This window comes from Aaosphaeria arxii (assembly GCF_010015735.1).
Source record: "Aaosphaeria arxii CBS 175.79 unplaced genomic scaffold BU24scaffold_7, whole genome shotgun sequence".
In the NCBI taxonomy this organism is placed as follows: Eukaryota; Fungi; Ascomycota; class Dothideomycetes; order Pleosporales; genus Aaosphaeria; species Aaosphaeria arxii.
The window spans coordinates 982068-1007969 of NW_022983480.1; the positions used below are offsets into that span (position 1 = coordinate 982068).

The 25902-nt window shown below is 51.7% G+C and overlaps 8 protein-coding genes across 8 annotated transcripts; 2 read left to right on the forward strand and 6 right to left on the reverse strand.

Annotated features, from left to right (window-relative positions):
* Positions 1 to 10: 10 nt before the first annotated feature.
* BU24DRAFT_258302 (uncharacterized protein) lies at positions 11 to 1791 on the forward strand. Its single transcript, XM_033522466.1, has 2 exons — positions 11 to 1182; positions 1249 to 1791. Exons 1-2 carry the CDS (start codon positions 370 to 372, stop codon positions 1687 to 1689), a joined length of 1254 nt encoding a protein of 417 aa, XP_033381100.1. The 5' UTR covers positions 11 to 369; the 3' UTR covers positions 1690 to 1791.
* A 101-nt stretch (positions 1792 to 1892) lies between these two features.
* BU24DRAFT_443108 (uncharacterized protein) lies at positions 1893 to 3146 on the reverse strand (the record flags this gene model as incomplete). Its single annotated transcript, XM_033530568.1, has 2 exons — positions 2653 to 3146; positions 1893 to 2589 (listed from the first exon to the last, which is right to left on the reverse strand). Exons 1-2 carry the CDS (start codon positions 3039 to 3041, stop codon positions 1893 to 1895), a joined length of 1086 nt encoding a protein of 361 aa, XP_033381101.1. The 5' UTR covers positions 3042 to 3146.
* A 156-nt stretch (positions 3147 to 3302) lies between these two features.
* Positions 3303 to 5162, reverse strand: BU24DRAFT_374525 (succinyl-CoA ligase alpha-chain). The gene is made up of 7 exons (XM_033524562.1): positions 4743 to 5162; positions 4659 to 4687; positions 4468 to 4594; positions 4355 to 4417; positions 4278 to 4303; positions 4146 to 4228; positions 3303 to 4091 (listed from the first exon to the last, which is right to left on the reverse strand). Exons 1-7 carry the CDS (start codon positions 4901 to 4903, stop codon positions 3591 to 3593), a joined length of 990 nt encoding a protein of 329 aa, XP_033381102.1. The 5' UTR covers positions 4904 to 5162; the 3' UTR covers positions 3303 to 3590.
* Positions 5163 to 6148: 986 nt separating this feature from the next.
* Positions 6149 to 8361, forward strand: BU24DRAFT_453110 (histone acetyltransferase ELP3). The gene is made up of 2 exons (XM_033531238.1): positions 6149 to 6617; positions 6696 to 8361. Exons 1-2 carry the CDS (start codon positions 6314 to 6316, stop codon positions 8117 to 8119), a joined length of 1728 nt encoding a protein of 575 aa, XP_033381103.1. The 5' UTR covers positions 6149 to 6313; the 3' UTR covers positions 8120 to 8361.
* A 257-nt stretch (positions 8362 to 8618) lies between these two features.
* BU24DRAFT_352151 (uncharacterized protein) lies at positions 8619 to 9126 on the reverse strand (the record flags this gene model as incomplete). The annotated part of the gene is made up of 4 exons (XM_033523718.1): positions 8619 to 8696; positions 8761 to 8853; positions 8967 to 9024; positions 9086 to 9126. The coding sequence occupies 4 exons, from the start codon at positions 9124 to 9126 to the stop codon at positions 8619 to 8621; spliced, it is 270 nt and encodes an 89-aa protein (XP_033381104.1).
* A 1911-nt stretch (positions 9127 to 11037) lies between these two features.
* Positions 11038 to 12707, reverse strand: BU24DRAFT_395909 (uncharacterized protein). The gene has a single exon (XM_033525278.1). The coding sequence runs from the start codon at positions 12324 to 12326 to the stop codon at positions 11088 to 11090; it is 1239 nt and encodes a 412-aa protein (XP_033381105.1). The 5' UTR covers positions 12327 to 12707; the 3' UTR covers positions 11038 to 11087.
* Positions 12708 to 14146: 1439 nt separating this feature from the next.
* On the reverse strand, positions 14147 to 19456 carry BU24DRAFT_425389 (uncharacterized protein). Its single transcript, XM_033528729.1, has 5 exons — positions 19046 to 19456; positions 18705 to 18786; positions 18472 to 18648; positions 18289 to 18426; positions 14147 to 18239 (listed from the first exon to the last, which is right to left on the reverse strand). The coding sequence occupies exons 1-5, from the start codon at positions 19303 to 19305 to the stop codon at positions 14577 to 14579; spliced, it is 4320 nt and encodes a 1439-aa protein (XP_033381106.1). The 5' UTR covers positions 19306 to 19456; the 3' UTR covers positions 14147 to 14576.
* Positions 19457 to 20502: 1046 nt separating this feature from the next.
* On the reverse strand, positions 20503 to 23261 carry BU24DRAFT_412097 (uncharacterized protein; the record flags this gene model as incomplete). Its single annotated transcript, XM_033526089.1, has 4 exons — positions 20503 to 21716; positions 21769 to 22224; positions 22277 to 22490; positions 23058 to 23261. 4 exons carry the CDS (start codon positions 23259 to 23261, stop codon positions 20503 to 20505), a joined length of 2088 nt encoding a protein of 695 aa, XP_033381107.1.
* Positions 23262 to 25902: the final 2641 nt, after the last annotated feature.

A 25902-nucleotide genomic window follows, 5' to 3' on the forward strand; every position in this document is an offset into this window, starting at 1 on the left:
GTACCCAAAAGATGATGTCGAATCTGTGACGCTCGGACCCGGTCCGGAGGTATCGTCGCTAGCCCCGCAAGCTTGACCTCACCTTTAACCTTTGCTCGAGTCGACTTCAACAATACCTCCTCCACAACCCGGACATATGCTTGTCTCGAGACACTTCTACTCCACCCGAGGCGAATAGATTCAGCTCCCAGTCTCTATCCAGAACGAACCTTCCCATCCCATCTTGCCCACCATGGCAGAGCTCACCACCACGAAGCTCAATGCGGAATCGCATCTCCTCCTGGTAAACCAGCCACCACCCACCACTCCCCCCAAACATCCACAAATCTAACAATAACCCCCCCTTCTCAGGACCAACCCCTCCTCCGCATGCCCTACAACCTCTCCCGGCAAAACTTCAAGTCCGCGCAGCGAGTCCTCGAACACAACACGACCTCCATCACGGCCTCGCTCGCCACGACCATGAAAGCCACCTCCAAGCCAGACGCCAAGACGCTCTCCGACATGGACGCCATGATCACGAAGATGCAGACGCTCAAGCGCAAACTCGAGAACCTGCACGAGGAGGAGAAACGGCTGAACCGCGCGAGCAAAGCACGGGTCCAACACCTGCAGGACCTGTACGAAGTGCAGAGCCTGGTGGACGTCAAGTACGACGAGTGGAGCCGGACGAGGCTGTCAAGGCTGCTGGGGGACTACCTGCTGAGGTCGGGGTACACGGATAGTGCGGCGCAGTTAGCGGCGGAGAAGGGGATTGGGGAGTTGGTGGATGTGGATGCGTTTGTGGCGTGTAAGCGGATTGAGAAGAGTTTGACTGAGGGGAGGAGTACGGCGCCCGCGTTGGCGTGGTGTAAGGAGAATGGGCAGTTGTTGAAGAAGATGGGAGGCGGGTTGGAGTTTGAGTTGAGGTTGCAGCAGTATATTGAGCTGGTTAGGCAGGGTCATGAGGCGCTGAGGGGGGATATCGATATGAGTATGGGTGGGTTCGAAGGTGGGGTGCAGGTTGATGTGGACGATGCTGCGGGAGGTGTTTCGACGGGTAGAAGTGTTGGGGAGCAGAAGTTGGTGGAGGCAAGGACACATGCGAAAAAGTTCCTGAGCAGTACGGGCGACTTCGAGATTCTTGGGAAAGCGGCGGGTCTGCTTGCATATCGGCCATGGGACAATGTGGAACCATACGCGGTAAGTCATTATTGCTACCGACTATTTGACGGCCTGTCGTTCATCATACTAACGCAACGAATGCAGTCTCTCTATGCACCCTCACGCTGGTCCTACCTAGCCACCCTCTTCGTCAACACCCACCACAACCTCTTCTCCCTCCCCCCTCGGCCTCTCCTGCACATCGCCCTTAGCGCTGGCCTGTCCGCACTGAAGACGCCGTCCTGCCACTCCGCCTACACATCCTCCTCGTCCAACGCCAATTCCTCCACCTCGGTAGTCTGCCCGATCTGCTCCACCGAACTCAACGAGCTCGCACGCAACGTCCCCTACGCCCACCACACGAAGAGCATCGTGGAGCACGACCCTGTGGTGCTCCCCAACGGCAGGGTGTACGGCCGGCAGACGCTGCAGTCGTTCAACGACAAGGTCGGTACTGAGCCCGGGTGGGTCAAGGATCCGGCCGGGGGCGTCACCGACGAGGAGATCTGGCGAGAGAGCGAGGTCAGGAAGGTGTTTATCATGTAGATTGCCTCCGGGCTTCGTGTGTTGTAACATCCTCGTGTACATTTTCCGGTCCCCTTTTCTCGGTTTAGATCATTGGCCTTCTTTTAGTAATACCAGCGAGGCGTTTTAGGCGGTGGGGATATGGCGGGCAAACGAGCGGCGTCTCGAGCCTAAGTTATCAAATGCAAACTCTTCCTTTCTTTCTCTTCAATCAACCCACCAATTCAATCATCCCCCTCACTCTCACTCCCACTCCCCTTACCCCCCTTCTTCCCCTTCCCCTTCCTCTTCTTCCTCCTCCCCTCGTCCTCACTATCCTCAATCTCCACCTTCTCAAACACAAACATCCTCGCCTCCCTCTCCTCCCCCTTCCACCCGCCACCCCCCTCAATCGCCCCCAACGTCCTCACATGCCCATACCCCGGATACTGCGCCCAGTCGAACCGCCAGCTCTCCACAACCTTGAGCCCACAGTGCCGCGCGAGGTCGCGTATATTCCACAGCGTGTAGGGTTCGCCCTCAAACAACGTCACCACGACCTTGCCCCCCATCCTCAGAAACTCTTTCGTCTCTCCGCCCCTCTTGCGCTTCTTCTTTCCATCTGCGTCGCCTTTCCCCTTCCCTTTCTCGGCGTGTTGTGTCTGCTTCGCAGCGCCCGACGCGTTCTCCGGCGGAAGTTGTAACACGCTCCTAAAGAACCCGACAAGCAGCGCCTGGTTCGCCCTAACCTGGCGATTCACATCCGTGCTCTTCCCGCCGACATGCGGGAACATGAAACCAACCACATCCCAGGCCTCGCCGTCCTCTGCGCGCGCGAGGTGCTTGTAGCTGGACACTTTGGTCGCGTCGACTGAGTGGTGGAGGGGCACGGGGGGCGTGAGGGCTGCGAGGTCGGAAGCTATGGGGGGAAATGTTGGGTATCTGTTGTGAGGTGGGTGATTAGCTGGGGGGGGGTATGTAATGGGGGGGATTGGGGGGGGGTACTTTTCGCGCACTTCGTCCGCGGAGTCGAAGCTTGTCCCTGTGACGGAGGCGCAGCCGTGGGCGATCGCCAGGCTGTGCGTGAAGCTGAAGTCGCCGTCGCCGAGGAGGAGGATGCGGTCGTAGGTGTCGAAGGGGATGGGGTGGTTTTGCTGAGAGGGTTGGTGGTGGTGGTGGTGGTGGTGGTGGGGTTTGGGTGTCGCTGTTGGGTTTGCTGTCGCAGTTGGTGCTTCTGAGGGTGTTTCTTTGGTTTTTGGAGCGGGGTTCTTCTTGGACTGCTGTGTGGGAGTGGGCTTTTGCGGTCGCGATGAGGAGGAGGATTGCTTCGCGAGTTTCTTGTGGTGTTCGCGCTTGGCTTCGCGGCGGCGTTGTTTGGTTTTGGTTTTTGACATTGTTTCGTGGTTAGGTTTTAGTGTTAGTCAGGCAATTGAATAATTGGGTATTTCCAGGTGTCGTTGGTGCAGTGGTGGTGTTGTAAAAAGAGTTATGAGAATTGCAGGATGGATGTTTCTTGCGGAGGATTCCCGCGGGGATTTGCATGTCACAGAAATTATAACGCTCGGACCATACTGGTGGATCCGCCATGGGAATCCTACGAGACTACACTACCACACTTTCCTACCAGCGTTCACATGCTAAGCGAATTGGTCGATGCGAAATGCAGGACACGGTTATGGAGGTTGGGCTCTACATTTGAGTGTAAATTTACATATTCTTCTTCTCGGAGACATTCGAGGTCATTTAGCGATAGGAAAATGCATGATACAGAGATTATCGCGACCGGAAGGGCAGCAGCAGAGTCAACAAACTTTGTGTGTGTGTGTTGTGTGTGGGAGGGAAAATGTATATATCCTTAGACTCGCTCTAACCACATTTCTCAAGACCAAAAGGGGAAATAGATGATGTTCCTGCTCGCACCCACTACTGGCGAGGGTAGTTGTCTATATCAAGTCGCGCTTGACGAACTCATCGTAGAGGGTCTTGCCGAGGGATGCAGGGCTGCGCTCGACGACGACGCCGGCGGCCTCGAGGGCGTTGATCTTGGAGTTGGCGTCACCCTTTCCTCCGCTGACGATGGCACCGGCGTGGCCCATTCTCCTGCCTGGGGGAGCGGAGATACCGGCGATGAAGCTGACGACGGGCTTGTTGGCGGCGTTGTTGGCCTTCAAGAAGTCGGCGGCGTCCTCCTCTGCCGAACCACCGATCTCACCGATCATGATGATACCGTCGGTCTCCTCATCCTCCAAGAAGACCTTGAGGCAGTCGATGAAGTTGGTGCCGGAGAAGGGGTCACCACCGATACCGACGACGAGAGATTGGCCGAGACCTGCCTGAGTGGTCTGGTTGACGGCCTCGTAGGTGAGGGTTCCAGAACGAGAGACGATACCAACGCGGCCACGCTTGTGGATGAATCCGGGCATAATACCAATCTTGCATTGTCCCTGCGGGTGTTGTTAGAGTTGTGTGCGGAGGTGGGATGGCGGACTATGACGTACAGGAGCGATTATACCAGGGCAGTTGGGGCCTACGAGACGGCTCTTGTTCTGGGACTTGAGCATATCTGTGATGCGGACCATGTCTAGTTTTGTTAGAAGGAGTCTAGGGACAGTGGCATTGGCCGTTCGTACCATGTTGGGGAATTCCCTCGGTGATGCTGCAAACGAGATAAGCTTCCTATAGAAATGAAAAGTCCCGGGAAACTTACCAGACGATGAGAGGAATCTCGGAGGTCAAAGCCTCCTCAATACTCTTCGCAGCAAGCGGGGGACTATATTTTTGTTATCATTATGGACACGTCGAGAGAAGCGAGGTTCGTACGGAACGAAGATGGCGGATGCGGTGGCTCCAGTCTGCTTGACACCCTCCTCTACGGTCGCAAAAACGGGCTTGCCGAGATGCTCCTGGCCGGCCTTCTTTGGGTTGGTACCACCGACGACATTTGTGCCTGTGCAAGATCGTCAATTAGGCTTGTCCGAGTTATCGAAATGGGCGGTGGGAGCGGCGCATACCGTAGTCAATGGCCTGTTGGGCGTGGAAGCTATCCGAGTATCAGCATGCGGCGTTCCTTCGGGTTCCCGACTCAATTGACTCACGTTCCCTGCTTTCCAGTGAAGCCCTGGAACAGCACCTTGGTGTCTGCGTTGATGCGGAGGTTCTTGACAGTCTCGCTGTAGGGCGAAGAGCTGGTCGCATAGCTCTGCCTCGAAACGGCGGTGCGGAGCGCGGAGCTCAAAGGTCGTCGGAAGGCCTGCATCGCGACGAGATAGCTCTCACGGAAGCAGTTGTGGTGGAAGGGGGATGAGGTAATGTGGTGGGAGTGGATGGATGGAACGGAGGAGGTGCTGCGACAAGACAAGAAACGCTTAGGTTGGACGTCGTCTACTGTCGGAACTTTGCGTCAATCTAAAACTTTTGGGGGAGCGAAAGGGCAAGGGTTCGGCTCTCGTCTCGTCTGCAAAACCCAACACCACGAAAATGCCTCGCTGCAATATATTTAACTACAAATAATAATAATGACAACCTTCGGGAACCCTCCGATGCGATTGATTATTGAAATCATCTCCATTCGACTCCGAAGTTGATACCGTCTTGGCAATTTTCTTGTGAAGTTGCAGAGAACAATTGACGAAAACCTCCCGGAGTGCTCCGTACGTTGCTCGTTCAGGACGTCTCATTGGGTATCTACGGCCGCGGAGTGCCATCATCTTCGAATTTGAAGATGTCTAAAATAACCAATAATGGTAGATCAACTATCAAATAGATCGGAGTTCCATTTGAAATTGTATTTGATCTTCGTGCTGAGAAACAACCACTGTTGATTTGCCTCGGTCCGCCCACGGATCTGTACCAGGGTTAGAATATATAAAATCAACAGCCATTCCATGTGCTGTGATAGCATTGGTATTGTCTCTTCGAATAAAGTCTTATTTTGGCACTTGAAACATGAAAGCTTGAGCAGACTGCAAAATCACTGAAAGGTGTAACGAAAGCCTTGCATTTTCTGCTTCAGATCATAGACATTCTATCAATTATGCATTTCCTGCTAAGCGTACAATATCAAAGTATTCCCTAATAGCAGCTTCAACTGAAATTATAGTGTCGCTGCAAAATACTTTTCAAATCTAGCACTGCACTGCCATCCAAGGCGAAGGGTTTCAAGAATGCGATATATACCGATGCTTACGTGTTACGGAAACAGAAAGTAGTATTGATATGATTCTCAAAAGCATTGGTCCATACATATACGATTTAAATGGTCTTTGTATATTATTTTGTTTCCCACAATAGCTTCGACGTACTCGATTGTTGCGTACGAGGAGTAATAGTTCAACAGCGAATAGAAGCGAGTGACGTCAATTTATGAAATTAGACCTTGTAGCACAACATGCTTGAAAACAACAACGTATCATATAACAACTACATTTACATTACTATCCATTCGTGACTGTCGCTTTCGAGGTGATGTCGTCAGAACCATCGAGCACCCGAACGAATAGATGTGAAATGGAAGCGCAAGTATTGGAAGCAATATGAGAAACTAACCCAAATCAGCACTAGCTCGAATCGCCACATCTCCAAAAAATCCACCCCACCCGTGACTCCACAACGAGCCTCAATATCAACGACGAAATATCTGTCAAAGGCATATAAACCCCTGCCAAACATGGCGACAATGACCGTCACAGAGACTCGGACGAAGAACCGGTTGCCGAAGAATGTCAAATTGCCCCCGGAGAATGAGCGGTACATGCGGGCATGCGCCGACATTGCCTCAGCACTCATCCAGGACTATGAAGCACAGGCCGACGGCTCCAAGCCGAAGAAGGACTTGAATCTCAATCATTTGCGGGGGCAAATGTCGAAGAAGCATTATCTGAAAAGTCAACCGCCTCTTACAGCAATTATCGCGGCCGTCCCGGAGCATTATAAGAAATATATCTTGCCCAAATTGATCGCCAAGCCAATTCGTACGTTTTGAGCACTGCCTTTTTCGACAACGATCCATTATTCCAAAGTTGAATATAATATACTGATTTGTTTGATAGGAACATCTTCTGGAATTGCTGTAGTAGCGGTTATGTGCAAGCCTCACAGATGTCCACACATTTCATACACAGGTAACATCTGCGTCTACTGCCCAGGTGGCCCGGACTCGGATTTTGAATACTCAACCCAATCATACACTGGATACGAACCAACTTCCATGCGAGCCATTCGAGCTCGCTATGATCCTTACGAGCAAGCCAGAGGTCGAGTCGACCAGATCAAGTCCCTCGGCCACAGCGTCGACAAGGTTGAGTACATCATCATGGGCGGCACATTCATGTCCCTGCCCGAATCATACCGAGACGAATTCATCTCCCAGCTACACAACGCCCTATCCGGTTACCAGACCAAAGACGTCGACGAGGCGGTCTCCGCGGGCGAAATGAGCAACATCAAATGCGTCGGCATCACCATCGAAACCCGACCCGACTACTGCCTCGACACCCACCTCTCCTCCATGCTTCGATACGGCTGCACGCGCCTTGAAATCGGCGTGCAATCCCTCTACGAAGACGTAGCCCGCGACACCAACCGCGGCCACACCGTCGCCGCCGTCGCGAAAACCTTCTGCCTCTCCAAAGACGCCGGCTTCAAAGTCGTCAGCCACATGATGCCGGACCTCCCGAACGTGGGCATGGAGCGCGACCTCGACCAATTCGTCGAATACTTCTCGAACCCGGACTTCCGCACCGACGGCCTGAAAATCTACCCCACCCTCGTCATCCGCGGCACGGGGCTCTACGAACTCTGGCGCACCGGCCGCTACAAAAACTACACGCCCAACGCGCTCATCGACATCGTCGCGCGCATTCTCGCCCTCGTGCCCCCCTGGACCCGCATCTACCGCGTGCAGCGCGACATCCCCATGCCGCTCGTGACGTCGGGCGTCGAGAACGGCAACCTGCGCGAGCTCGCCCTCGCCCGCATGAAAGACTTCGGCACCTCGTGCCGCGACGTCCGCACCCGCGAGGTCGGCATCAACGAGGTGAAGAACAAGATCCGGCCCGACCAGGTCGAGCTCGTGCGCCGCGACTACACGGCCAACGGCGGGTGGGAGACGTTCCTGGCGTACGAGGACCCGAAGCAGGATATCTTGATTGCGCTGCTAAGGCTGCGGCAGTGCTCGACGGAACATACGTTCCGGGAGGAGCTGGTGGGTCAGCCGAGTTCGTTGGTTAGGGAGTTGCATGTTTATGGGTCGGCGGTGCCGGTTCATGCGCGTGACCCGAAGAAGTTTCAGCATCAGGGTTATGGTACGTTGCTCATGGAGGAGGCGGAGAGGATCGCGAGGGAGGAGCATGGAAGTAGGAAGATCAGTGTCATTTCTGGGGTGGGCGTGAGGAGTTATTACGCTAAATTGGGATATTCGCTCGACGGGCCGTACATGAGTAAGACTTTGGAGCCGGAGTGGGAGAGGTGGTAGAGATTGTCAAAGAGCGGGGGTGGATATATGGATGATACGGTGGGCCTTCGTCGCCCATTTGGCGTTATATTGGATGGTAGTCATGCATTGCGGGCGTTCCAAAAATCGACATCTAGAGATACGTATCCCAAGGAAATGGGCTGTTACAGAGTCAACGAAGATTATCAGGGACGACATTTGATAGATCGAAATGTATATTTCATATGTTGCGCTAAGCGGTTATGAATCTACATCCCACCAACAAGAAAAAACAAGAAAGCTCCATGAATCCAAATACACAGGAGCAATGTCGTGTCCGTCAAAACGCCAATAAATATCTAACTAAAAAGTACAGGTGAGGCGAATCCTGGGGAATTATGCATCTCGATGACCGAGGGGAACATCCGATGTTGTCTGCTCAGGTTGACTGAGCTATTGGGATTTCCATCCCGATTCACAGGAGCGCCGTTGTTCCGATTATGTATATAGTTGTTGTTTGGTGCGGCAGGTGACGTTATGGCTACGAGAGAGATATAGCGCCCCGGCGGCTTTCCCGGAGGTGAAGCAAGGCCTGAAGCCCGCAGAAAACGAAGAAACCCTGAACAGGCGAGTCAGCCCAGATTCCCAGTCATACCATCTTTGCTATTTCCTGAGAAACCTACAATGTAAATGAACACAGCTCCGAACACGGCGCCTGCGACAGCGCCGCCATCCGACGGGTCTTCTGTTGAGCCCATCATGGTGTGGTTGTTCGACTATAGTACCCCTCGTTAGCGATTCGTCCAAACGATTTTACATCAATCTTTCCGTTCCATAGAGTGTTCGACGGGATAATATCGAATGGGCCAGGAAGGTATCGAAGACGTACTTTGAATAGCGAGCCGATGATGGACAGAATGATGATCGCGAAGACGGACACGACAACGCTGCATCCACAGTCAGTAATCCGTTGTTCCTCCGAGAGAGCCTGAAGGTATGTCCGCGTACCAAGTCCATGCGTTCATGGCAGAAACAAGTGGCTTGACCATGGTGGGCGACTTCGAGCTATGTCGTCTCGATGGTGGTAGGTATCTTATCGGCAAACCTGTTTGCCTCCAGCTCCTTCCGGTTGAAGAGGTCGCGGCCGAGCGGTGGTGAGAGTCGAAAGCTTGTAGGATTCCTTCGGTCGAGTTGGTGATCGGTGATGCAGTCGCGGAGGATCGGTCGCTGCGATGTGGTCGAGGTTGGAGTTGGATGATGTTACTTGTATGCCTTATGCGATGTCGCGGCTCTTGACTGGGTCGGACATCGAAGCTTGGCATCCTAGCTGTGTTGACGCAAGCATCCAATCACGTGCCACGAATGGGTACCACAGTAGGAGAAGTTACACGTAACTGGTAATCCTTCTGAATTACACACGCAACGTTGACTTGACATTTATGTTGTTGTTATGTGGGAAGCTATTCGTGCCTCGTAGATCAATTAAGTCCTTTCTTTTCTGTAGTAGCTTCCCATCGATTTAATAATATTTAATCTATGATATTGCTATAGCAAGGTTCTGCTCGACCACCCAACTTTTTCCAGCTCATGTCAACCTTAGTTCCAGGACGTGTCCTTCGCGGCGCCCGATGGGACTTTCGCATTGTATGGTCTATTGTCGGAGATAATACACACTCATTCACTACCTTCAAAGCCGTTACAGTGCTTCACAGAAAGGATTGTGATAGTTCTGAAGTGCCTCACTGGTTGGTCATATGCAACACTCTAATTCCTCGTCTGACTATTAATAGGGCTTTGATCAAAGCAGCTCTTGCTAACAACGCAATTACTATCGAGAATCTGGAGCGCGAGCGCCGTATTTATTGCCTATCTGGTGTTGCTTCAGCCAGCTGCTTCTAAAGAATTCACGGTGTCATTGATGCCACAATGAATGCTCTAGAATGGCTTGATACAACCCTGGCAAATCTCAGATACCCAACCTGACCATCACACGTACTATATGACCTTGACTGATCTACACGCAGCATTGAAAAGAACCATTGGTTCTAGGCACAAACGGACATATCGACACTTGCGGTGCCCGTAATCCACAGGCGTGAAGAACCCCATGACCGAGGTCATACACTCGAAGTCACATTACAACGTCTATTTGGGTCTGAGCAAGTGCTACAAAGTTAGGCCATATCGCCTGTTCGAAAGTGACAGAACACCTGAACCCTCACCAAGAGCTTAAGGATCTTCCACGAATCATATTGGTTGTGAGCCCCGGAAGAAGACCCTCGCCGTCATCAGTGTTGACTGATGGATCAAATTTATCTGAAAAGCATGCAACTAGACGCAACAATTGAAAGGTAAATTCTGGATAATAACCACAATAACGATTCAAAGGATAGGCACGTAGGGTTTACCTGTTGCTACGGTTTTAGAGCTTTACATTTGCAAGGTCTAACTAATACCCTTGGATAACTGATTCGGATAACCATTGAAGACACAAAAACCTAGGAGGCACTCAGCCTGACGATCCTGCCCTCTATAAAATCGCGATAATCCATGTGGCGGTCTTATATTTGCACTAAACTTAACGTGTTCAGTCAGGCCCGTTCTGTAAGATTGCCCATGTGAATACAAACTTGGGAATAGCCTAGGCTTTCGCATAAGTGGTTCTGTAGTTTTGTCACAATGACTGCGCTGCAGAATGAATCAGCTATTTCAAACATTGTTCTGCCTAGACTTTAACAGGTGGCCATGTTGGGGTTCGATGGGTTTCTTTCTGCTCGGGAGATATTATTACATATCTAAAGGGCCTGGTCTACGCAAAGTCTAGGACCATTCGAAGCCGGTCCATTCTTATTCAATTCGATCTGTTGGTATCTTAACTTGGCCAGTACAAGGCACGATTTAAATTCAACACTGGCTAACAGCAAGATAGATTACATTAATTCTACATATTTGCAAATATGGGTATATCATAAATCGTAAAAGAAACCACCACCTCAGCCTTGATCCCAAATCAAACCCCACACTTCTCGACCTTTACACCAAACACCGCCGTCATACCCGCCCACTTCGCCCTCCCATCCCCATTATTCAAATCCAGCGCCCTCTCCACCCTCCCCTTCAACATTCTCCTCCTCGGCGACATCATTCCACTCTCCAAGCCCTCGCCCTCCTGCTCACCAGCACTTCCAACCATCCTCTCCGACAAACTAACCAACGACTTAACCCCCACCTTCCCCCTCTCCCTCATGCCCACAGCACCCCAATACAACCCCCCAACCCCCTCCTCCCTCCTCCCCCAAAACGCCTCATCGAACGCCGCGCCCCCATCCGCCGCACTCGCCCTCACAAACCGCAGATACGTCACCACACCCCTAAACAAGTCGTTCATCCTGCAATCCGCCATCTGCCCGTTCGCGCGCCACAGATGCGTCGCGTGGTAGCCGTGCTCCACGTGGCGGAGGTTGCCCAGGTCGCCTACCACCCAGGACGTCGGGGCGGCGGGGGACACGAAGATGTTGGAGGGCTTGACGTCGTCGTGGCAGTAGCCTGCTGCGTGGAGGGTGGAGAGGGAGGCGAGGAGGGAGTGCAGGGTCGGGCGGTAGGTGGAGTCGATTGTGCGGTATGTTGCGATCTTTTCGTTTTCGGCTTGGTTGTTGATGTTGGTGGTTTTGAGGCGTTTGGCTAGGTTGAGGATGTTGCCGGAGGGGAGGAGGGGGGTTACGAGGTGCCATTCTGGTATGGAGGGGTCTGTGGATGCGGCTTTGAAGTACGCTTGTACTGGGAGGAAGGAGGAGGTTGCGTTAGGGTGTGCGTTTGTGCCGCCGAAGATGAGAGAGGCGGGGATCTCGGTGGGCCATTTCTCGCTGCGGAGGCCAGGCGCGCAGTTCCTGAAGGGACTCCGTCCTGGCGTGAAGGTCTTGATGACTGAGTTGTTGAAGATGAATGTTTTGCCTTCGTAGCCTGCGCCCAGGGTACGCCACTGGTCACGGTTCGCGAGGAGGGTTTCTTGTAGTTCTAGCTCTTGCGATGAGGGGATTCGGAAATCCTGGTCTGATTCGTTGAAGTCGGTCGCTGCGTATTTGGCGGCGAGCGAATCTCGACATGCGTGGAAGAGATGTTGTTGATAGAAAAGTCCAACGATGAAAAGAGTGACGCAGACTCGGAATGCCAGCGATTGCCGTGGGCGCAGTCCTATGTATTTCCTAGCCCGGGAGCTGGGAGAGATTGAACGTTCCAAAAGGCGACCCATGATGCGTGACTAGCAATTCCTTTGATTCAGATCTCGAAATGTTGACGTTGACATGTATGTATATTTTAGTACTGTGCCACGGAAGCAAAAACGTTAAGGAGTCAGAAGTATCAAGGAGCCATCAAACCTGTCACAAAAAGCAAGGAGTTCCTGGAAACCTTATTTAAATGTCCACCCACCGCTTCGCACGGCATCATGCACCTCATCATACATAATAATACTTTGGCGCAGTGTCAACTATGGGGGAAAACAGGAACAATACCCACCACCCTCAAGCCACATCCCAGACTTCCGGGTGCCGTTTAAACGAACGACCTCAAAGGCCTTTTAGTCACTGAAAGTAATGACAACAAACATGCAGATCCTGTCCGGTTACGGCACACCGCTAGTCAGTTTCAGGTAATAAACTCGACTTATGGGTGAATGCCCAGATGAGTAAGGGTGAACATTGTAGGAAACGAAAAAGCGCTAGACAGATAATGCTCACTCATCTAACCCGCCAGGCCCGCCCTCGAGAAAGTCGCAAAAACACCATTTCATTGTGGAGACTAGTATTATGAAAAAAAATTCAAAAGTCATAATACCATAATCCCGCCATTTCACACTACTCGCGAAAAGAAAACAATTCACCGCCTTTGTCAAGAAAAAGACGAGTCAATGGCCTTTGCCTTGGAAACCCACACAGGGGCGGGCGCAGCGCGACAAGTTTCGCGACTCACGCGAGCAACTACCTAGCTCGTTCATATGATTCGACGTCGTTGTATGAATCCGATGCAAATGTGTATGTACGTTGATGTCATCCATGGATAATCCCAGAGTCCCCAGCCACAAACCTGCGCGCGCTGGCAGCCCTACGCACGATCCATCCATTCCATCCCTTAGTTACTCGTAGCGACTCAGTCGGTCTCAGCCCATCGTCGCTTGTCACAAGCAATTCATAGGCTTGCCGAGCATTTGCCTATGGAAGCCGGCTATTTTGGCAGGCTGAGGAGGGTTTGATTGGGTTTTGTAGACCAAGAGTGGAAAACAAGGAAATCGCGGTTTGAGAAAACCAGTTCTGGAAATAATTGGAGGCCGGATCATCATCCATGTAAGAAGGAGCCTAGCGCCCGCGAACTGTCTCGGAAGACATGGAAGAGTACTTAGGGATTATTACATTTCCATTCCTCCCTCCATGGTTCAAATTAGGAAATAAGATTGCTGTCATGCATAGCAGAGCATGCCATCATCATCTACTCGACAGACAAAATCGACCGATCAGGAGGTTTGCCATGGGTAGCTGAGATGTTGACAACGTTCAAGCCAGCCAAGTCACCAAGATATTTAACTCGTATATTTTATAGCTATCCACCAGGCAGTGCTATTCTTAACTTGTAGGTACGAACAAATTGTGGATATACACTGCCACCACCAGAACTCGCAACATGATACCTACTCACGCTATTAACGACGAACTTTGTAGTCGCTACGAGGTAGATACAAAGTACCAGACCGAGGGGATCTATTTGTGTACACAGCAGAGTTGCTTGTTAGATGGGCTAGTTCAGCGCGAAAAGGTCGGCAAGAGCCGTGGCAGTGGCTTAGAAGGGACGGACTTGACCCACGCACGCATGCCGAGAATGGGAAAGAAAAGAACATAAACGGTCTCCACTAAGATACGATACTGTGCGAGTCGTAGGGGTAGTATGGTAAAGTGTGGGAAAAATGCAGTGTAGGCGAACGCAAGGTTGGTAAAGCTTATACACAAGCATCCACACACAGCCTCATGCTTCACACATTCACATGTTCGTTTTTGTTATACAAGTAATCAAACATTGGATTGTTTCTACATCGAGCGGCCGGCAAACTATAGTTCGGTTCCAATAACCCTACAGAGCATTCATCGGAACTGCCCTTGACAGTTTGCGAGCCCCCCTGCCCACCTGGTCCTCTTTTTTGCCTTTCATTTTCGAAAAGGGTATCATGATACATATTGTTTGAATCTTTGAAGACAAAGTCCCCCATGCCGTACCCCGGTTCCCATATGTGTGTGTGTGTGTTTGTGTGTCTGTGTACGTGTGTAATAAGACAGGAAATGTGAAAGTGACAAAATAAACGCCAACGCTAATGCATCGTACAAATCGATCCCCAAGGGACAAAGTAGTCGCCCTTCCTTATGCTTTGAAGAAAGAACCAGTATTGATTGAATGGAAAGCCAGTATGGAAAATGGGCGAGTGGATGGAATGTTTCAGTCGACGGCCGATGTCTGCTTAATCGGAAAGCTCAATGGCGTCGTCCTGGGTGCCACCCGGCTGGAACGCATTATTGTTGTTGTTGATGTTTTGCGCTACGCCGTCGAAGCCGTCGTCTTCGTCATATCCTTCTTCGTCTTCCTCATCATATTCTTCTTCACCTTCCTCGTCATCATATTCGTTGTACGTGACAGTAGGGTTTCCATAGTCCTCTTCGCTTTCGTATTCCACGCCATCATCCTCGACATCTTCGTCGTGTTCGGCTTCTTCGTCTCCCTCATCGTCTTCATCACCTTCTTCCTCATCATCGACGTCCTCACCCTCATCAGCGTCGAACATCTCATCTTCCTCATTTCCACTATCCTCATCCATTTCAACCGCCTCATCGTTGATCACCTGAGTCTCATGGCTCAGATCAAACAAATGTGAAGCGGGGATGGGAGACGAAAGATCTAAAGGCTGGGAGGGCTCCACACTCGTTCCGGCGCTGTTGCTGCCACGAGACTGACCGAGATAGTCGAGCACTGCATCGGATCCCTTCCCGTATAGGTGTTGAGGTACGAATCTACTCACACGACCCCAATAGGCTGCTTTGCCCGGGGCGGCCGAAGATCCTGTGCTTTGTCCGAATGACGTTCGACCGAATGATTGTCCAAGCCCTAGATCTGGGACACTACGGCTGTATTCATGCCGTGACTTTAGGGGAGTTCCTTGGCCGTTTTCGTTTCCGTTTCCGTTGGCGGTCAAGATGGAGCGAGCCTCTGCAATAAGGCGGCTGGATCTATCCAAGGTGGTTCCGGCGGCCCGGGGGGGTGTGCCTTGGTCGGGGCGCGCCGTCGAGGCTGAGAACGGTTTGCTGAGTGAATCCCTCACAGCGCGGAAACGGGCGATGCGCTCCTCGTCAGTTGAAGGAGGAGGCAAAGACGCTCGGAGGCCTGGCGTGCCTGAGACGGAGAGTCGAGCGCGTTTCCGTTCAGCAACCTCTCTCTTCTCTTCTTGCTCTTCGGCATCAAAGTCATGGCTGCGCTTGCCATATTTGCTTGGGTCGATTCCTTTGGCCCTGAGCTCGAACCAATCTGTTTCAGTTCGGTCGATCGGCGCCCTCGAGATCTTGTAGACGCTGGTCGTGAGATTGGATGTTCTGGGTCTGCGGGCGACCACCTTCGAAGAGTTTACCGCAGTTTTGCCTCTTCCCCTTGGTTGTGGTTGGATTTTCTTAGCCATCGCTGGCTGTGCTGGCTTCTTGAATCCATCGGCCTTTGCCGGAGCCTGTTCCACCTGCTGTACAGGAGGAGCAGGAACGGAAATTTCATTCTCTTGAGCACCCAACAGCTCGTCCTGATGCTCCTTCAACCAACGTCTTCGGTCTCTTGCTCGACTGGCGCGTTTCCTTTTCAAAACTTGGTTGTACCAGTGATACAAGATTGCACGGATTCGCTCCTTCTGTCTCTGCTGATACATCTCCTCCGCCCTCTTCACCGCCCACTCGTAAGCTAGGAACTGCTTCGCAGGTTTCCACATATGCTTTATCTGATTTTCAATGAATTGCCGCAATAACCCCTGCGTTTCTTCCATGAATATACTGTTAGTAAGTGCCGTGAATGCCGTTTCCTTCTCTTGCCGCACCTGCTCGTTGTGTAGAGCAATGGCCGCCAGACGGTCCCGTTCCTCCTTCTCTCGTTTCTCTTTCTCGAGTCGCTGTGCTCGTTCCCTCTCTTCTCTTGCCTTTTGGAGAAGGCGTTCCTGCTCTTGTCGCCTTCGTATTTCTTCTGCTTCCCGAGCTTTACGTTGCTGTTCCTCTTGCGCCCGCCGGGCCTGTTCCTCCTTGGCTTTTCGTTCGGCTTCTTCTTTGGCTTTCGCCTCTTCTTGATTTGGTGCGAGAGGGGCTGGGGTCGTGTCGTTCTGCTCGGTTTTCCCATTCGGTGTGGCATCCGGGAAGAACGAGAATGGCTTCTTTGTCTCGCTGGCCGGACTTTGTGATGTCGGCTGCGAAAAAAACACGGATCCAGATGCTGGGCCAGAAGAGTTGGCGTCTGTAGCGGCTGAAGTATTTTGAGCTGGGCTTGCAAATGAAAATGCTGGTAGTTGTTGTGGTTTCGTTTCATTTTCCTTATTAGCGTCAAGAGGTTTGAAAGCAAACGGTGTCTTTCCTGCTGGAGCATCTGGTTTGGGGAATGCCGTGGAAGTTGTCGAGGACGGTGTAGATGCAGTACTGGTGAAGAAGCCGGAAGCCGCAGATGGTGAATTGAATTTGATCGAGTTCTTCGATGCATCGAATAAGCCTGGCGTGACCTGTTGGCCTGTGGCTGGACTTGTGGTTTTCTCCTGGCTGAAAGGTGATGTAGTTTGCGGTTGTGCAAAGGCACCTGACGGTTTTCCCCAACTAGATCCTGATGGAGTTCCAAATGGACTTGGTTTTGATGCTGCGGGAGTTGCTTGGGCGGATGCAAATGGATTTGGTTTGGCAGCTGCTGGCGGCGCAAACGGGCTGGCTGTTGGTGCTGATGGTGCAAATGGGCTAGCTGTTGGTGTTGATGGTGCCCCGAATGGATTCTTCGCTGCGGATGCATCCTTGGGCTGGAATGCATTCGCGAAAGGATTGAGTCCAGGCTGTTTGTCGTTCGTGCTCGATGTGAATGCAGAAAACCCATTGGTGATATTTTTGTTGGGTTCTTGTTTGCTAGTAGCCTCAGGTATGAAGAGAGAATCTTCAGCGTCAGTGCCTTTCGACTCCCCTATCAACCCCTTGACCTTCGCTTCTGAAACTGACATGCCTCTTATAACTGCAGATAACATACGGTTGTGGCGCTTAGATTCGACGAGTCTTCGCGAAAATTGCTGAGGTTTCACATCATTTGGTGTCTGCAGGGGCTGGCCAGTCCACGGCACGGAATTGATATCCAAATACTCTTCGCCGCTGGAGTTGGTCTGAAATGAGAAACCGTACATGGTACAGAAATCGTACACTTCGTCTGGCGAATCGAGGCCCAGTACTAGAATCAGTTTCGAAACGGTCCAATCCTCAATCTGCACGACTTGTTTGGCGCTTCCTTGTCTGTAGGCGCGCCATATTGTATCCAGCACGATGTCGCGTATCTTATTGAACACGATCTCTGCTGCGCAAGCCATCAAATAAGACACCGCTGGAGATGCGACCAGATCCCAAAATGCCTGCCAATTCTGTTGCGCCACGGATAGTTTGCGATCCTTCTTGATGATTGCTTTTCCGGCCCGAGATATCTGCAATGCGGTTTGCAGTCTGCGATTCGATAGTAGCGATTCAGGAAGAGAATGGATCTCGTGCTCAATAAGCTCATCGCCAGTATTTAGGCACAAAATCAGCCTGTATGCCTGGAATTCGGCCTCGTTTGGAGATATGATTCCGGCCCTTCGATTATCCCTGTATCTTTCCTTCAACGACATATTCGTTTGGTTGAGCTGATCGAGATCCTGGTACTGGAAGTAGTCGTCGCTGTCCGAGGTACTCATGTGATGCGCACATAGCAGTAGTAGGCGGGCGCATTGTTCGAAACATTCCAGATACATGGTCAGATCTTCCGGCTTGTCGACGGCTTGTGTACGGAGATCCTTGCGCACGGCACGGGTGCGGTCCCAAATCCATTGATACAAGAATTCGAAATCCTCGTTGTCGAGCCGTTCACTCATGTACCGCATTGTTTTCTGTTCACGTTAAAGTTGTACGCGGAGATTGTGTATTGTGGAGACATACAAGACAAGTTGCTGGGGATCGAATATCCGAGACCAATTCAACGTCCATACCAGCTGCTGATCGTTGATACGCCTTCACCATGCGTGCTTCGTCCGGTTTGCGCTCTCTGCGATCGCCCGTTGCCAAGCTCTCAGCGGTCTAGAGCAATTAGTTGAAATCATGACCGTTATCCAATCCACGTACATATTCTGGAGGTTTGAGATCGGCCTCCACGATCCGGCGAACACGTTCGAATTCCGGACACATGTCTTGGCATATGCCGTAAATCTTGACAGCATCACTGAGACGCATAGGCCCGTCAGGGTTCATCCGCCCTTCGTTGATGAAGCGTTTCTTCTCATTGTCGCGATTATCTTTGAGCTATAGTACCTCATCAGCCAAGTATCCCATGCACCACAAGAAGTGTGTGGACATACATGTTTCAATCTCGCAGCGTAGTCGTCTTGCTTGTGGGGAGTCGTATTCGAAATGCCGGCGGAGGATGATCGCAAAGAATTCCTAGTTATAGATTGGTCAGTTCACAGCCAGGGGTCGCGACGAAGAAAAGAACAGCGGATGAGCGAGAAAAAACACGAAAACAACGCTGAACACCAATTGCGAGCTCCATCCATCCAATGCCCGAGTAGCTCAGTCCTCCGACTGACCCCATGATGTCGGGGGGAGCTTCTTCCACTTTGCGATTCATCTCTTTCGCTCGCCAATCTTTATCATATCCGCAGTCCTTCATTCCTCGTAAGTAAAGGGGAGAGGTTCGTACATGTGTCCGCTCTGCCCGCGACTGCTTGTTTTGCCGCCGCGGTCTCCTCCGCGAGCATTTGGTCCGCCTCGAAAGCTTGCGCCGCGAAATCCTCGGTCTGCACCCCGTTGCCCGCGGCTCGAAAAGGTGGTGTTCGAAGTTTCGCCGTCCTTGGTCGATTTGGCTCCATTGAAATTGCCTCGAAAACTGCCTCCGCGATGGGTGGTGCTGGCGCCTCGTCCACCGCGATCGGTTGCTCTACCGCGACGGCCGGACGACATTGTCGCGGTTTGGCGTCTCGTTTCTATGAGATCATGCGCTGTGATGGAGAGCGGTCAGTTGGGATTCAAACAAGTCGATAGAGGGGAAGGCCTCCGAGAGACGCGAACAAAGAGGTCAAAACAGAAGAAACAGGTGGAGGCCGTGGACAAAGGTGAGTTGAAAGATAGCTAGGGCGCAACATTGGAAGCTCGAGAGCGCACGGCCGCCTTCACCAAACAATAGTCTTGGCATTTCGGCGAAATGTATCGCCATAACCTCCGAGGTACCTGTCTCCGATCAACAAGCAAAACGTCACATTTCACAGCAAGAGTCAGAGTTGGTGAAGTTAACAGTGTGATGATTGTGTAAACCGAAATCTTGCGGCCCCTTCGAGCCTAGGTCGTAATTTGAGAATGCTTCTTCTCGCTCTCATTTTCAGCCAGTCCCGCATTTTACTCTGGCTCCTGCCCTCTTTTACAACCACATGCTCTCCCGCCTTTTGAGCCCATTAGCCATTAAATCCCCCCAGTCTCATGTCTCCCACGTGAGACCTCAGCCCATGCGGCTAGATTGATATAAAGAATATCTGATAGAAAACCAAAACCCAGATTTGTGAACGAAACAAGTCAATAGAAGTACACATGCAGCCACTTTTGATAATAACAAACCCGAAATTACAATGTAGAGGCAAAGCCAGGATAATCTCGCCTGAAGGGGGCCAAGTTGACAAGACATCCTAGTAGAATACTTTGCTGTCGTGATATTCCCCTTAAAAGTGTGGAATGGCGATGAGGCAATGTAGGTAACAAAAAAATAGAGGAAAAAGATAAAGAAAGAAGGACGGTTTATAATAAAGATATCCTAGATCGAAGAGCTTTGCTGAAGCAGAGCGGCCGCCCTGGATGGAAGAAGAGGATTGTGCAAGGAAAAAAAAAATCAAAAGTGGTGCGGCGCTTAGGAAAGTGGCAGGAAACGCCAGCTAGGGATGCATGTTGTAGATTTTCGTTATCATAAGCGTCGTTAGAAATTGTGAAGGGTATCCGAAATGAGATCGTGACCATGTTCATTATGAGGATGGGCCCCTCCCAGTGCATCATGGTGGCACATCCTCGAGGTTCGTACGTTGAAAGAATTGCGCGTCGCTAAAAGTGCAGCAAGCGGCTAAAAAAAGTGTGGTAGGTGGAAGAGGTAGTGAGTTTGGTATCTGTTCGTAATGCTCACTGCAATTGTTGTTGTCCGTGACGGTTGAGGGGAAGAAATGGGCCACGTTGCTCCTCCATTGGTCGGGCCATATCCTCAGCAGGGTTAGAATCGAAGGACATGGTGCTCCCGAACGACATCTTGCAGTCCATGGGAGAAGGGACAGGCAGATCCATGTTGGAAATGGGCATTGCACTGTTGAAGATGGGACCCATGTAGTTCTGGCTGCTCATGTCTGTGTAAGTGTTTGTGCATGGTGGCCCCGAGCTCGAGAGACCATGTGTTGAGTTGTGCGGCAGCGTCGAGAAGAACTGAGGCATCTGTTGAGGGTGAAAGTTAGGCGTTGGAGGATAACATTGATCGGCGGTAGGCCATCTCGGCATCACATAGCCCATGCCATTACCATTTCGAACGTACGACTGATACGACTGAAGTTCGTTCATGCTGGGTTCTGGGTACGGGACGTATGAGACTGGAAGTCCATGATATGCCTGGGTTACGGGAATCTCCGAGCTCTGGAAGGTGGGCTGCGGAGGCATTATGGCTGGATGGGCTGCGACTGTGGTCGAGAGGGATAAGGGAGCAAGACCAGCCACCAGTTGTTGCTGTGCGATAGGCAGTGGCACCGTCGAATGCCTTTGGACCGGAGGCTCCGGCTCCGCATCGGGAACAATACGAGGTCGGGGCATACTGGCCCTGCGTACAGGAGGAGGGCTTGGACTGGCACGCGATGACCGGCGACTTTTCGTTCCACTGGTCGACCCGCGTCTGGCCATATTCATTTCGGGGTCCTCGACAGTTTCTGCTGAAGCTGAGTCGCGCTCAGCAATTCGTAGACGCTTCTTTTCTGCAGTTGGCTTGAAAGTGATGGTGCGTTCAGGTCTTGGAATCGACGCCCATGTATGCTGTTTGCCGCGTAGGGAGTCGGGATCTTCATTGGTCTTGCCGTCGTAAAGATCGTAGAAGGCGACGTGGTCTTCGAAGGACTGCGCTGTGTCGAATAGGTCCGGTATTATGATATTCAATGCTCGGGTCTTCATATCAGCATTGTATCGAGAGAAGCCTTTCGTATCTGTCATGCTGGACGAAGTGAAATCACCGAGTGGAGTTACGTTGACACTGTACTCTGCGGTTCTCCTGAGGTCCCGAATCCAGTTGTTACGTGGCTCACCAGTCTCAGGGCTGGTGAAGCGGTGGAGTAGCATTATCTGAGCACCCAACTTCTTTAAAGCTGTACCGAGGTCAGGCAAAATAGCATGAGATGGAAATGGGAAGGGTCTTACGAGCGCTCTCCAGGTGGGAAGGCTCCTCATAGTGGACATCATCTGGCCACCAGGGTGGGCAATGACCCTTTGGGAGTTGGCTAGGGAAACACTTCTTGGAGTACTTTCCGTAGTACTTCCTTCGCTTTGGGGTGACGATGGCAACCCATTCAGTCAAAATCTTACGGATGGGTTTGAGAGTGAGCTCGCTTAGCCGAGTCTCATAGAAAAATCGCAAAGCATCGATATCAGCAATGTAGAAGGTTTGCGTTGGAACTGTCTTGACGATCTTTTCTTTGTCTTCGCATTCGTTGAGCTGAGCTATTGACCGAGTGCGCTTGACGGCCTGCTTGCGTTGTGCTCTGGGTTTTGCTGATGACTTCTTCCGTGACTTTGATTTAGGCGGCTCTGCATTGTCATCATGAGCTTTGGAAAGCTCCTGAATCTTTGAGGGAGCATATGCCTCAGGCCCAAGTACTGGGTCCAAATTGTTAGCAAAGCGACCATTGAGCTACTCGAAAACACTTACCCTTAGCGTTCACGTCTCGTGCCGGTTCTGGTTTGACTGGTAAATCGGCCTGGGGCTTATTCTGCTCGCTGACTACATTATTGAAATCCAGGTGCTCAAAGCCTTTCAGTGACTGCAGGACCAATTTGCCGCGGACGTTGAGGACGCGGCCAACGGGAATGCCCTCGACCTCTTGGTCATCTTCCTGGGTGCAAGGGCTGGGGTTGATGAGCTCCTGTAAAATGATGCAAGATTAGTATATGGACAAGAATGAAGAAAAGGCATATTTGAGAAGTGTTCCAAGGTTGGAATTGTCAAACGGTATCAATGACGGAAGACATGAATGATGAAAGATGAAACGAGATGAGAGGTGGTTGTCGACGTCAACAGGGAGACCCAGGACAGTGGATGAGACGCGGCCGCTAAAGACGGTTCCGTTCCCTCTCCCTCGTGTCGGAAGTCGGGACAGTCGACGGGACGAGGAATTTAGCGGCAAACGTGCTACTTAGCGGGTAACAATGGACCGGAACGTGGGCCGCAAAGGACGTGCACCGCCCAAAATGCTAGCAGAGTCGAAGACCAATGTTGCTATTGATTGAGGCGCAACACGTAACAAGCATCAGTGGTTTGGCGTTGCAATCAACCATCACCAAGGAACGGCGGCCGCGTGTCACAGCGCGCTCACACAATAGGAACCGACCATGAGAAGGATTGTCGGCACACCTAGGCGACATTCAAGAAGGGGCGAATACAAGAATAAAAGAAAAGCAAAGAAAAAGGGGGAGAACAAGACGGCACTAACCTGTCCACCCGTCTCTTCTTCCGTCAACACAAACGGATTCGCCCTTCGCAAAGCCTTCAAGCCGCCCTCACCTCTTCCGAATCGGTGATGGTGGTGGTGGGGTCTCTGAGCTCCTGTGGTCGGCGGCGGCACCGGCTGCTGGTGTTGCTGCTGCTGACCTGATGCCACCATGCTTGCTGCTGCTGCACCTGGCCCTCGCGCCATGATGCTTGCCTGCAACTGGCTGGGCTTGATCAACTAGAGGTAAGATTGCTGAGCCTCAAGAAGAGGAGGAGATGCCAATGCACGCCAATAGACGCCCGTCGTTGACGACGAAGATGGACTTGGGTGCGTTCTGGAAGACTATCAGCCATGAGACCTTTTTACACAAAGAGCGGCGTATGCGAGGGAGCGGGAGATAGGTAATGATGATGCAGGTCAGTCCTGGTAACCGACCCAACCAACAGACCCAAAAAGACACGCATCCATCATCGTACGAACCCCGCTCCTCGCTGCAAAGGTAGAAAGCGATTACCGCTTTAGCCATCGCTAGTGATGGGATGATGCGGGTATATGGATGTATCATGGGATGAGAGAGGCTGGTTTGTACTACTCACAATGGTCGGATGGTTTAGCGGTGCATTCAGACTCTCTTCTGTGCAAGCGAATGAAATGACCGATCTTCCGTATAGGAAGACAGTAAGAGCAGGACGAGGGGGCTCAGGCAAAGTGTAGTACGGAGTACGGAGTAGTGTGGGTGAGATGAGACTGGCTGGATGGTGTTATCACGAGTTTTGTTGAGGCTGCGTTTCTTTCTCCAGGTTGACTTGTCGACAGGCGAGATCAGATCGATCGATAATTGGCCGGGGAATTTTTGTGTGCGGTGAGATTGGGAAAGGTATGTATGTCGACTGATTTGGACGAGGGAGGGGTTGGCTTCGATCGTGGGAATATCGTCAATGGATCGATCAATGGCTGGAGGTATTCTCCAACTCAAAGATGGTTTGGATAACAGTACAGACGACGGAAGGGCAAAAACGACGAGCGAACGACCGAAGGACCGAACGAAGCCGAGTCGAAGTAAAAACTAGGATCCTCAAAATATAGACAGGCAGTTGCTGCTCTTAAAGCCAGCAGTGCCTGTTGCATACAGTTGAGTACGCAGATAGACGAACAGGGGGAGTAGTAGAATCGAGGAAACCCACGGCGTTGTGGCCAGGTCCGCCAGGATAACCCCAGCATAGCAAACGGTGTGAAAGGCATCAAGCATCCCATCTTGCAAGGAAGCAGGACGGATGAGTGCTTGGAGATTACCATGCCATGACAATGATCCATGGCTCTGAAGCCGTTACTAGGTGCATGTCTGTGCTGTGTGTACTCCCATTGCATTCACAAAAGAAAGCAGCATTGCATGGGGGGAGCGATTCCGAGATGCCAGACCTCCACATCTGGACCATTCACCGATTGCCGGACTGTAGGAGTTGCTTCCCCGTTATACACTACACCGACTCTGGCCCAGTGCCGCTTGAACTTGTGTAGATCGAAGCAGACCCTTCAACAGTGTCTGGCCGCTCTTCTCGTATCTACTGTTACTGTGTATGCAAGAAAAAGACCACACAGGGGTACGGCTAGGGCGCCACTGGTATGTTTTTACTATGGATACCTCATAGATGGCTTACCCGGTGATGTCGCTTCTGTTAAGCAAACCAATATCTACGCAAGAGGAGTTGGATCGTGACTCGTGAAAGCCAGAACCATATATGTCCATAGTTCTGTCTCAAAAACCACCCCGTTCCTGAAACTAAAACTATTCTCAGAGATAAAACAACATCCCACCACTTCCCCCATCCACCCATCCCAGTTCGAAAAGCAAGCGTTCCAAATTGTTGATTGACAGACGCCTCACAGGCAAATCCTCACCTCCCTCTCTCGTGCTTCGCTCGTGGAGCAAGAGAGAAAAAGAAAACCTTGCCCCACAAAAAACTAAAAAAACCGGGCGCACAGCATCCTGTCAACACCACCACCACCACCGCAATAATCACCAGCAATAGCTACTAGCACCTCCCTTCCTTTCCCTTTCCCCCCTCCCATACGGGCTCTTGCAGCCGTATACGTTGTCCCTCCTCAGCAGACCTCCCAAAAAACCCCAATAGTATCAGACTAACTCCTACCATCTCATCTCGACCCATAGCATAGCCCAAGAGCTAAACTACGGGCATCCCCTTCCTTCCCCTTCCCCTTCCCGCGATGCCGTGTCATACCTTTCAACCACCGCCCGTACCGGCCCACACCATGCAACACACAACTGCGGGCGGCGTCGTCGCAACTGCGCTAGGGTGACCAGCTAACCTCGTCTCGAACGATCGGATGCATACGCCGTCCAACCCGCCAGCCTCCCATATGCAGCCGTAAGGTGTATGCAGCCGTAAGGTGTATCCAGCCATTGGCCCCAGAGTCACACACCTCACAGCTATCTTATACGTACATGTACGTACATACGGTTGCGTTTGTGTGTGTGCAGTGCAGCATACGGTACACTGTGTGCTCGCTCGCTCGCTAGCTTGCTAGCCCACCGACCGTAACCAGAATCCCGGTCGACGGGTGCGCAGCCAGATTCGATCCTCGTTTGCATCTGGGCTAATCGGGGGGCGAGGGAGTGAGTGAGGGGGAACATAGAGATCGCTAACTATCGTTTCGCATTTGCTAGAATGGGGCACTTGCAGCACCCATGCGTACCCAGGGCCTAATCGATCTGTTTGATTCTCCCTCCAATAGGGTGCGCGGCGTAGTGAGGCCTGCTTGTTTGCCTGTGTGTGTGTTCGCGCGGGAGGGAGGGTATCGAGAAAGATGCGTGACGCAACGCATG